General features: G+C 41.9%; 1 protein-coding gene across 7 annotated transcripts in view; it reads left to right on the top strand.

Moving 5' to 3' along the window:
* LOC117772310 (von Willebrand factor A domain-containing protein 5A-like) overlaps positions 1-12745 on the top strand; it is a 29128-nt gene that overhangs the window by 10172 nt on the left and 6211 nt on the right. For 4 of the 7 annotated variants that reach the window (XR_004615746.1, XR_004615745.1, XM_034603329.1 and 1 more), the window contains exons 10-12: positions 12197-12276; positions 12362-12476; positions 12573-12731. Coding sequence is in view for 5 of the 7 variants with exons in the window: in XM_034603329.1 (XP_034459220.1) it covers positions 12197-12276; positions 12362-12476; positions 12573-12731 (354 nt within the window). In the remaining 2 variants the exon portion in view is untranslated. Of the gene's footprint in view, positions 1-5967; positions 6245-8684; positions 8736-8926; positions 9130-9214; positions 9438-9980; positions 10148-10237; positions 10353-10452; positions 10629-10716; positions 10806-10909; positions 11055-12196; positions 12277-12361; positions 12477-12572; positions 12732-12745 lie in introns of those variants that run through there. The other 3 variants (XM_034603328.1, XM_034603327.1, XM_034603326.1) reach the window with 3 other exon arrangements.

The raw sequence follows: 12745 nt of genomic DNA, 5'->3' as shown, positions 1-12745 counted from the left end.
GAGATAAACATGTTTCTTTAAAGTGTTCTATATATAGCCAATATGGATGGAATAAAATGACATGTCTGTTGGAAATATTAATGTGGTTCAATAATAAAACTTAATATAAAAAAATGTTGATATGGCACACTAATTCACAAGAACATTTTACATTGGCACTTATTGTCAAAAAGGTTGCCGACCCCTGCCCTTGTGAGTAGACTAATGCCTTTTGTAGTCTTTTGTAGGCCTTTTTGATCAGGTAGAAACATGTGAATCATTACAGCAAGGGGGCTATGTCTTCTCCTGGATTTCTACAAACATTATAATAGGAGGCCAGGCAGGGAAAGTCCACAGAAACTATGGAGCCTCTCACTTGGACATTTGCTTCACATATACACCTCCTCTGGAGAAAATACGGAGGATCTGCAGAGTTCAGTGCATGTGAGGGCTGGGGAATGACCTAATGAAGAACATGTTAAATTTTGGTGCCGATCCAGATCAGGGAGTGGATCCAAAAATACTTTTTCACTTTCATTAACATTCAGAGGCGTTTTTCAACACTTTCGCTAATTTCTCAGAATAATTCATGGATCTTGATGGAAAAAAATCATATGAAAACCTCAATAATTAAGTGATGTAGCTATGGGATGAATGGATAGATATTCTTATACTTCTTTCTTCAGTCTCAATTCAGGCTTATTAAAGATTTCTCATATTTATCTTCACTTAAGTCTGATATGTTGTATCTTAGTAACTAGACTGATACTTAACTGAAGGCTGGTTAGGTCCTACAGCTCATAGAACTAGTAAGTTAACCACAACTGGGCTCTAACAAACTGTTTCTCTATTAGAACTATTAAATGCTTTTTGATATTATATCAGTTAATTTCTTCTTAAACAAAGCAGACTTTTGCCTGGCTGACGAAGGTGAAGATTAGAGCAGCGTGAGCCACGTTCCTCTTCTAAAGAGTTGGGGTCTTACCTACTTTCTCAAAAAGTTCTTTCACCACAGTTTCACTGTTTATCTGTTGAATGTGTCACAAACATAAACATTTGCAACACTTCCTGCGCCCGTTTCAAAGTAAGAGCACTCTAACCCTTTTCTGTTGACGGAATCCATTCATTAGGATTAACATGGTTTTAGTTGTTATTGTAGGATCGGAAGATGCTCGGCTTCATACTGTAGGGTTCTGCTATTTAGTTGAGAACATAGGTTTCCTTTTATTCAAGGAAATACAGTAGTCACAGTAGAACAGACACGCAAGACATAGATAGGTAGACAGACAGACATATAGATAAATTTGCTCACATAGTTAGCCACACAAATACTCACTGTGTGGACCGTATTAGTATCCTAACCAGTAGGTTTTTATTAGAATAACTACCCTTGTTTTTTTCCCACCCTCAGGCTTCAATGACGAAGTCACTGAACCAAAACAGCAGCCACCCAGAGACCCTTTGCTGCAGCTGGTCTCCCTGCAGAAGGCGTCTGGCTGCTGGCTGCTTGATCCGGCTCTGGCTGCTGCTGTGGGAAAGACCAGCGAGGAGGTGGAGAACACAAAGCCTTCAGCTGTGAGTTACTGTCAAAAATAATAACACAAATTAATAATGGGTTCTTGTTTTAAAATAATGCAGTGATATTATATTGTGACCACCCATCTGCAAAGAGACATTTAAGTTTATACATCTGAATCTCTTATCATGTTGTTGCATTAAGTTTTTCAGAAACAGCCTGATGGTCCCTGATGGCCTTATTTTCCCATTTGAAACTCTCATGTACGTTTGTTCTTTTTGATTTTCTCTCTTCTGTTCTGCTGAATTAGGTGAACCAGGAAGTGTGGGCCACCATTCTGGCTCTGATCTGGCTTCATGGCTTCAAGATAGATGCTAAGCTAGAGTGGGAGCTTCTGGCTATGAAGGCTGTGTCCTGGCTCCGTGCTCAGAACGGTAACAATCATAATATTAAGAGCTGATATGTTGTTTTTAACAATGTATAACATCAGCTTCTGATTTTGTATTGTGTTTTTCTTTGTATTTTTTCCAGTACCATCAGAGTGCGTGGAAGCTGGAAACACACTGTTGGGTTGCAATGTGCAGAAAGACGCCATGGGGCTCTGAGGATTTCGTATCGTATAGGTGCCCATTTTACAGCATTTATTTTGTCTCACTTTAACCCAACAATAAAGTCCTGTTCTATCATGTTTTCCATTTTCATTTGATGTTATGTTTCACGTGAATGTGGCTGAGGGGTAGGGTGGTCGTCCTCCAACCAGAAGGTCGGCAGTTCAATCCTCAATCTTCCCCATCTGCATGCTGAAGTGTCCTTGGGCAAGATACTGAACCCCTCAAATGGCCCCTCGTAGATGTTGATTCACGAATTGTAAGTCGCTTTGGATAAAAGCGTCAGCTAAATTTAATGTAATGAATGTTACCCCTGCCATGGAGGTTATGTTTTCACCCCTGTCTGTTGGTTTGTTTGTTTGTAAGCATATTGTGCAAAAACTACTGGAAATATTTCAACGAAACTTGGCAGAAGCATATGGTATGTGTCATTGAAGAACCCATTAAATGTTGGTGTGGATCCAGGACTTTTTTCTCTTTCTTTACCATTACTTTGACTTTGCATTTTTAGTTTTTTACATTTTCACTGACTTTGCACGGAATAATTAATTTAGAAAATGGGGTCACATTGAAGGGACTGATATCCATAGTTGTTGTTTTCAGACACGAACACTGGAGGATGTCCGCAGAATCGGATCTGGACTTTCTCCAGAGTTTGCCTTTCAGACATGAAGAACGCAGGAGGTTCTCCACTCAGGCGCGTTCACAACACAAATCTCTGCAGCATTCAAGTGACGGGTGCAGCTGCAGAGACAGGATCTAATGTATTAATTCCGCTGTGGAGATCACTTGTTTTTGTTTCTTGCTCAACACCCGCATCAGGTACTCTCACCAAAAGCTCACTTCACATTTGTGTGGGTGTCTTCTACTTTATGGAGGACGATACATGACTTAAAGTATAAATAAATAAATGTATAAATAAATACAGAAATAAATGTGGAAATACAAATAAATACAGAAATGTATAAATAAATGTCTTAAATATATTTCCACATTTCTGTATTTCTGTGTCCGTATGCTAATGAGAAAGGCGGTCCTAACCTCAGTCTCATGCAGGATTGGTCACAGGAGTGTGATGATCCAGTCCTACTACTTCTGCCTTTCAATGCTGACTGGTGTCCAGTAGCTGTTGGCAGTGTTGAGCCAGTTCACACTTAAAATGAACTAGTTCAAGTTCAGAGGGTTAGGGTTAGTTAAGGTTATTTTTTATTGGGATGATTTAGGTGTCAGTAGTCCTGACTGTGAGCGTCACGTCTCGTGTTGTACTGAGCACAACATGTTGAGTCATTTTTCATGATGTTTAAATTCAGCCTCATAAACTCTGGAGCGAATCAAACAAACACTAAGTGACTTCATGTACTGATCAGGTCCTGATAACTAATGAGTGTATATAAGGTAAAGTGAGAGCAGGTCAGTGTGGAGGAGGAAACAGAAACTCCAGCTCGGTACAAACCAGTTGCAGCTTCTGCGCTGATCCCTGAGCAGCTGAGCCCAGAGAAACTCGGTGTTTTCACAGTTTCCACTGTTCTATAAAGTCACTGACCAGCTGCTTCACGGTGAAGAGCTCTGATCTCACTGCGTGTGTCTCTGAGCGAGTGAGTGGTGGTGTGTGTGTGTGTGTGTGTGTGTATGCTCAGTTGACCAATCCTGCTCGAGACTGAGGTTGGGACCTCCTACCTCATTTACATATGGACACAGAAATACAGAAATAGATTGGAAATAAATACAGAAGTAAATTAATCAACGTCTTAAATTTATTTCCACATTTATTTATTTATTTCCACATTTATTTATTTATTCCCACATTTATTTATTTCTGTATCCATATGAAATGAGGTAGGAGGTCCCAACCTCAGTCTCGAGCAGGATTGGTCAACTGAGCACACACACACACACACACACACACCACCACCACTCACTCGCTCAGAGCGACACACGCAGTGAGATCAGAGCTCGTTCACGTGAAGCAGCCGGTCAGTGACTTTGTAGAAGAACAGTGAAACACAGAGTTTCTCTGGTCTCAGCTGCTCAGAGATCAGCTGCTTCATGATCAGAGCAGAAGCTGCAGCTGGTTTGTACCGAGCTGGAGTTTCTGTGTCCTCCTCCTCTCTGCTCTCACTCCAACTAATAAACACTCCTCACTAGTTATCAGGACCTGATCAGTACATGAAGTCACTTAGTGTTTGTTTGATTCGCTCCAGAGTTTATGAGGCTGAATTTAAACATCATGAAAATGACTCGTCAACATGTTGTGCTCAGTACAACACGAGACGTGACGCTCACAGTCAGGACTACTGACACCTAAATCATCCCAATAAAAAATAACCTTAACTAACCCTAACCCTCTGAACTTGAACTAGTTCATTTTAAGTGTGAACTGGCTCAACACTGCCAACAGCTACTGGACACCAGTCAGCATTGAAAGGCACAAGTAGTAGGACTGGATCATCACACTCCTGTGACCAATCCTGCATGAGACTGAGGTTAGGACCGCCTTTCTCATTAGCATACGGACACAGAAATACAGAAATAAATAAATGTGGAAATATATTTAAGACATTTATTTATACATTTCTGTATTTATTTCCTTATTTATTTATGCATTTATTTATGTATTTATTTATACATTTATTTATACTTAAGCAGTGTTGTGCATGAACGAGTTCAAAAGAACGCGTTCATTGAACACGTTCATTTTTATGATAACGATGAACTGAACGCAACTTAATGACAAATAATGAATTTGAACGGTGAACACGTTCATATTATCTGAGGTCTAGCTGAAACGTTACGGAATGTTTTCCTTCTCCTGAGGAGAGACGCTGTCTAAATCGAAATGCTTGCACCATGTCGTTGCTCAGTGCCCGTACAATGTCCGCGATGTAGCCTAACCTAAACCAACTAACTCGACTTCGCACTACGTTACCCATGATTCATCGCACACACATGTAGTCCAAACAAGCAACGTATTCCAAGACAACAGCTCTCGGTCTCATATAAAAATGGCAAGTGAAAGCAGAGACGCAGACTCAGCGACTACATCCGATGCACCTTATTATTATTTGCGGGATTTTTACACACTGTCTGATAAAGATTCTGACAGTAAAAATCTCACCTTTCTGTGCAAATTGTGTCGTCCTGCGCTGAAAAAGCAAGTCCGGACGTCAGCCTCATCCGCATCTAATTTAAAACGGCATGTGGAGCTGAAGCATCCAGCTAGCCTAAAAAGTTATCTCCAAGTAATTGAAAGTCAAAAAAAGACCAAGACCCCTGCCAACAGCCCCAAATGACCCAAACCACATTGTCTGCAGCCTTCAAGGGTATGATTTCCCAGCAACAGGTAGACAAACTCGTGCAGGGTATGAATAAATAAACAGGCAAAATTAGCAATAATTAAAACAAAATTAAAAAAAACATTTCTTTTAGGAATTGATACATATGAAGTACAGTTTAAGGCAAGGGGTAGTGATGGATAAAGTTTTCTTTCAAAAACAAGTTAAGTCTTTCATTCTCACTTTCCACCTTAAAACTATGAAATGAACTGAACTATGAACTAGTTCAGAATTTAAATGGTGAACTATGAACGTGAACTATTCATGTTTACTTGTATGAACTGAACTTTGAACTAGTTCATGAGAGGTGTGAACTTGCACAACACTGTACTTAAGTCATGTATCGTCCTCCATACTACTTGTGTGGCTCTCACTCAGATATGTGATCACACAAACAGCCTCTGTTGAGAAAGTCCCGAGGATCTCCAGAGTTCAGCATAACAGAGATGGGCAGCCCAATCGGAAGGCGTGTTCATTCCTATCCTCCACCACTAGGTAGTGATGGCGTGCATGTGTGAAAGCTGAGAAACAGAAAATGAAATGCTGCCATGTCACTGACTGGTCTGTCCTGAAAAGGCACAGACACAACCTTCTCATACTGGGCTTGTGCAACAGGGCTCAAATATCAACCTCAAGCTCCGCCCGTCCGGTGCTCTGTACTGATAAGATCGAACGCAGCAGCAGGCGTGACAGGCACTTCTCTCGCACTGTTTACGGGACAGGCTCTTCCTCGTTTCACCCTGTTGTGTCTGCGCCAGGTCTGCACATCTAACAGCGACCTGCGGTGACAGCGTCCCACACATCACGTGGTAAGCTGCTTTTTCTTCTCTGGATTTATACATGTATGTCACCAGACACACTGGAAATAACGTTGTTTAACGTCACACTGGAGCTGGAGATGAATCTCAGTGGTAAAATACATCCCTGCAATGTGGATAAAGAATATGGCGTCTACAAAAACCCGCTGCCTTCTTCAGTTTCTTTTACGATCCGTAACTTCCCATCAGACTGATGGGAAGTTCATGTTTCTGTGACTGCGCCACCTAACGTAAACAAACTGGACAAGGTGGGTGTGACCATACACTGTATGGGTGTGACGCGATGGACGATGCACAAAGTATAATTGTGAATTCAGTTGTATTTGTTTTACGTTAAAACAGTTACAGGATCTTAACGTGTGCAGCAAAGTTATTGTAGCTGACCGAAGTGTGAGTAGACGTGTATATTAATAAGTTAGATCCTTCCCTTTTTACCAGGAAGAGCCCCTATGTTGCACAATCCAAACCCAACAAGGTCCATTTAAAAAAAAAAGTGGCAATTCAATCCTTGTCAATGCACTTAATTCAAAGTCTAACACAAGATAATAAGGGTTCATTTTGACGAAACTAGAATGGATTATTGCTGAAACTGTGGAAACCCAACCCAGGATGGTTTGAGTATGTTTTATTCAGCTTCTGTTGACTTAGTACTAAGTGTTTTTTAAATTTCTGCTGTTTTGAAAGGAGTTTAGTTTGGTGAGCGTCAGAAAGCTTAGTGATTAGCCAGACTTACAAGAAAAAGTGTGGCATTTTACTTGCCCAGGACAGCTGCCTGTTCACCCTTCAAATGCCGCAACATCTTTATCATTTGTTTTACTACATTAATAAAGAAGTGGTTATGTTATTTAACATCTAGTGTGGAAGTTGCATGTTGCTGCTGAACACCCGTCACCTCAGCCTCCCTTTCCAAACATAAGAGAGAACCTGTGGTAGCCTTCAGTTGTCATAAAAACTCAAAAAGGTGTGTAGGTTTTCCAGTTTGGACTCCTGTAAAAAACATGATGCCTCCCGCTCCTCATGTATATATAAAGTATTTAAATATATAGGGCCCATTCAAGGGTAAAGAAAACAACAATTCGTACGCCTTAGATTATTACACATTAGTGAAATCTTACACACTGAACCTTCCAAGGGATAGTTCACCCAAAAATGAAAATTCACCCATTATCTACTCACCGCTACACCGATGGAGGGGTGGGTGAAGTGTTTGAGTTCACAAAACACCTCTGGAGTCTCAGGGGTAAACTTTGTTTGAGCAGATCCAATACAATTGAAGTCAATGGTGAGTCCTTCTCCAGACATAATAAAACAACAGAAAAACCATAACATGCCTCCATACTGTTCCTGTGGTGTCATCTTAGTGTCCGGAAACCCAGACATTCATATTCAACTCCAAACAAGGTCATTTACAACGTGTTTTAAGCCTAAATGTCCTCTGATATCTTCCGACGAGATGCATTCTGGGAACAGAAATGATCATCCACTTCACTATTTCAGTGAAGTGGAAGAATTCAGTTGTTCTATTGACAAGCAGTTGAGGAAACAAGGTCGAACAGTAGTAGGTAGTCCTGGTACACCTTTAAGTGGCCCAAATAGTCCGTCGTAGAACAACAACTCGAAGTTTGGAACATGAGTTGCTGGCATTGTCACATTTAGACCCATTAACCATTACCTTTATTTTACAATACATTTTCTCGAAACATTTCACATCGTAAGGTGGAGACCTTACAATATTATAGACAAAACCAACAGTTCACAAAACACACAGTGACTGTGGAGAGAAAAAAAGTGAACTAGTAGAACCAGATTCGGTGTTCCTCAAACGGTTGAGCAAGAGGAGAAAAATGGGGGAAGAGGAGGTGGGTGGAGAAGAGAGATGGGGGAGGGGGAGGGGGAGGGAGGCACAAGAGAGAGACAAGCTACAGTTGTGTAAGAGTCCTAATAACACTGGTTGTTATAATGAAAATCATAATAGGGATACTTATAGATTTGACAATGGTATCAATGATAACAGCATCAGTTATTATTACAGTGTAGTAATGTGATAAAAATACATGTGGGCCAGAGAAAGGAGTGTCTCCCACAGCATCCCCATATATCTCCCTCTACTTGCGTCACCCATTCCAACAGCACATCCATGAAAGGCTAGAACTGCTGTCACTCTCTATGTTACATGTACGTGTTCGCATCCTATTGGATAGTTAAGTCTAAAGTATGCATTCCTAAATCACATCGTGTCATTACGTCTTGCCACTGGTAAAATACGCAAAAGAGTTGAAGTTGATGCCTCTCTGTCTGGTGCCTCTGAGTTAGATATTAAAGTCCCTTAAAGTGGACACTACAATGTACTGTTGAACACCTCCAATGCAAAATAACTGTCATTAACACTCATCCCTACAACAGTAAGTCCTTAAATGTGTTGTTAATTGTTTCACAGGTACAATGGAATGCTGTGGACTACTTACTGCCCAGAAGGAACCAGGTACAGAGCTGTTAGATAAACAGTCACAACATTAATGTAATGGGGTCAGATTATAGAATCCTGTTTTTCACTTTATTAGACAGACGCCTGTTTAATGTGGCTATAAATTTAAGAATAGAATAGAATAAAGAAAATAGAGAATACACAACAGTTCTCACATCATCTTAATATTCTTTTTGTTTTTCGCTCAGTTCCCCTGAAGAGCATTGAGGTGGAGCTGGAGGTGAAGGACCATGTGGCGACAGTGGTCTCCACTCTGAACTACGAGAACAAGGAGGACAAACCTCTGGAGGCTGTTTTCGTCTTCCCTCTGCCTGGAGACGCTGCTGTCTGTCACTTCAGTGCTCAGATTGGACAGACACAGATTGTAGCTGAGGTGAAGGAGAAACAGAAGGTGAGCTAAACAGTGACGTCTCACTCAGTGTGATGGATCCTAAAGATCCGTGAGTGTAGCTCACGTGTGTTGTCTGTGTCTTCAGGCTCGTGAGGAGTATGATGATGCGCTGAGCTCTGGTCAGCAGGCCTTCCTGTTGGAGGAGAGCGAGCAGAGTCCAGATATATTCACTCTGAGTGTGGGCAGTCTGCCTCCAGGAGAGAGCGCCTCCATCAGGCTGGAGTACGTCACTGAGCTGGCTGTGCAGGCGGATGACGGGCTGAGGTTTTGTCTGCCTGCTGTGCTCAACCCTCGCTATGAACCTCAGGGTAGGAAACCCAGCCAGCACTTTTGGTTTACTGCACACCAAACTGCGTCTTGTCCGTCACTGTGGTAGCGTCAAGTACCAAGTGCGCATTGAAAGCTCCATTGGAAATTGAACATACTGAAACCAGCGAACTGGTTATGAGATGGGCTCATTGTAATAATGCTGCCTCTTCATTACCCCCAACAAAATTGGTCTTCTCTATAAACTATTGTCAATGTCTGTAGCCGAGTCAGAACACCGGTGAGGTCAGACAAAATGGTTCACAGCAGTATAAATTATAAAGTTTCAAAGCCGGAGGAAAGAAGCTGCTCTATAGTCTGCTGTATTGCTTGTTAGATTGCGGCAGTTGACGTACATAACATTTAATGTTAACCTTGCAACCAAAATGTATCTGGTGTCAAAAACTTATGAGTGGATTACAATGAAACTTGGAGGCAGAATGTGGTATGGTTGATAAAAGAACAATATTGATCCAGATCCATTTTTTTTTCAATTTCTTTAACATTGCGAAAAATATTATTCTCTTTTCTTGTGTTGTATACAGGTTCTGGAGGTGCTGGTGTGAAGGTGACCTCTGTTCCAGCCTCTCTGGTTCCCTACAGTCTGTCGTTTTCTGTCCGAGTGTCGTCTCCTCGTCCAATCTCCAAAGTAGAGTCCAGCTGCTCTCTGGAGCCTCTCCAGTACGTCAACACAGAGCAGACCCAGGCCACGGTAGGTAGACTGCTCACATGTCCGCTGTGTGTGGTTGTTCCTCAGCACTGAGAGCTACAAATATAACTGAGTGTGCTTTGTGAACTGCAGGTGAAGTTGGCTGCAGGACACAAGTTTGACAGAGATGTTGAGCTGCTGATTTATTACAGTGATGCTCACAAGCCCACTGCTGTGGTGGAGGCAGGACAGGCCTCTGCCAAACCTGGTGAGTGAAAACGAGTCAGGTTGTTACTTTGCACAATAGAAAAGTCGATCATCCTCGTAGTCCAACTGAGTTACACTTTTTGGCATAAATGATGTTTCAGGGAGTCTGATGGGCGATCCAGTCCTGATGCTGAGCCTGTACCCTGAGTTCCCCCAGTCTGTGATGTCTTCACTCGCCTCAAGTGGAGAGTTTGTGCTCCTACTGGATCGATCTGGGAGTATGGATTGTCCAACGAGTGACACCAAGCAGCAAGAAACTCGAATTGCCAGTGCCAGGGTATTCAGCGAGTTTAAACTCTGTCATTAAACTTTTCATAGTGTCTCACACACAGTTACCTTCACCATCTTGTGTCTGCTTCCCTCAGGATACTCTACTGCTCCTGTTGAAGAGCTTACCAATGGGCTGCTACTTCAACATCTACAGTTTCGGCTCCAGCTTTGAACACATCTTCCCGTATGTCACTCCCTCACGTCCACACAGATCTCATCCTGTCCTTGTTGTTAATGCTTGTTTGTGCATGTGTGTTTACATGTGTTCATGCATGTGTGCGATCGCAGAAAGAGTGTGAAGTACAGTGAGCAGAACTTAGAAGAGGCTCTGAAGAAAGTCGAAGCGATGCAGGCGAATCTGGGAGGAACAGAGATCCTTGAACCCATCAAACACATTTACAGCCAGCCCTGCATTCCTAATCAACCTAGACAAGTAACACACACACACACACACACACACACACACACACACACACACACACATATAGTAGGCAAAAGTTGTTTTACGAGAGTCAATGCTATCATCACTATCAAGTCAACGACACTACTGTCTCTGTTTATGTGACAGAACTATAACACTTAAAATTGTCTCACTCCCTCTCCACCATTAGAGTCAGGTACAGCACATACTGTACATTACAGCTGATGCCGATTTCAAGAACATAATCCCAAGATACTTGAACTCCCCCATCTGGGGCTGTGACTTGCTCAAAAGGAACGTTCCACCATTTCCTGGTCCAGAACAATCAGTGTTATGCAAGTTCATGCTTAAAAAGAGCTCGCTCAAAGAATGAAATGAACTAGTTCACCATCACAGTTTACAATTTAGACTTTCGAACAAAGCTCACAGTCCCAAAAATAAACTAGTTCAAGCACATCTTCTGTTTTTTTTGTTTTTCTTACCTCTTAGCCTTAAAACCCAGTGGACATTACAGACACCGACGAGGTAACATATAGGATATAAAGTTTTCTCATTATGGACATGCTGCACCTCATTTTAACATGTAGAAGCTCGGCTAAATGCACATAAGCAGCTCAACTGGTGGTCCCTACTAAAACCTCTGCCTCACTCTGTTAGAATATATTGTGGCACAGATCATGTTCAGATGCTGTGCTATGGATTACTCGAGGTTTGGGGCTACAACTGCATCATTTCATAGAGGGTACTCACTCTAAAAGTGTAAAACTTTGTTAGGCAGAAATTATATCTTTCATTTTACGATGCCATAAAACGTTAGCATCGTTCAGCCGTGCAAGAGTGACGTGTGTGCAGTGATACTGGATAGTGTCACTTGCCTATTCAGAGAAAACAATGGAATTGAAACTATAGATTAGGTTTAAATGGCCTGTATTTATATTATATTAGCACTTATCTTAGTATTATTACACTACAGTTCTTCACGCACACATTCATACAGTGCATCTATGTGCATCTATGTCCAAGAACAGTTTTGAGCATGTTGCAATGGTGTGTGTGAAACTCATAGTTACCACACCTTTCTCATTATTCTGACTTTGCTGGATGACATGTTACTGGGTGTGCTGGTATGTAACTCCTGTGCAACTCCTCCCCAGCTTTTTGTCTTCACTGACGGAGAAGTGTTCAACACCAAAGAAGTGATTGATCTGGTGAAGAAGAATTCAGGTTCCCACAGGTGAAACCACAGAGTCCTGCTCACAGTGTGTCCCATGTTGTTATGCTGTCTGTGTTCAACACTTACAGTAACTACTGTGTTGTAGGTGTTTCTCTTTTGGGATCGGGGAAGGGGCCAGCTCTGCTCTTATCAATGGATTAGCCAAGGAAGGAGGAGGTCACGCTCAGTTCATCACAGGAACTGACAGGATGCAACCCAAAGTAAGACAAATGCCACAGGTGGAAAGGTTTTAATACAAATCTACTGTTACTAGAGTCATTCTTATGTCCTTATTCTTTATATGTTGCTCTTACCAGGTGATGCAGTCTCTGAGATTCGCTCTCCAGCCAGCAGTGGAGGACATCTCAGTCACGTGGGATTTACCAAAGGGAGTGTCTGTCACTGTTCTCTCCCCAACAATCACAACAATTTTCCAGGGTCAGCGGTCACTGATTTATGCGCAGCTCAGCGGACAGGTAGGAGCAGCGGA

Source organism: Hippoglossus hippoglossus, chromosome 13 (genome assembly GCF_009819705.1).
Source record: "Hippoglossus hippoglossus isolate fHipHip1 chromosome 13, fHipHip1.pri, whole genome shotgun sequence".
Classification (NCBI taxonomy): Eukaryota; Metazoa; Chordata; class Actinopteri; order Pleuronectiformes; family Pleuronectidae; genus Hippoglossus; species Hippoglossus hippoglossus.
The sequence above is the reverse complement of the archived record's forward strand: the minus strand, read 5'-3'. Positions and strand labels throughout refer to the sequence as shown.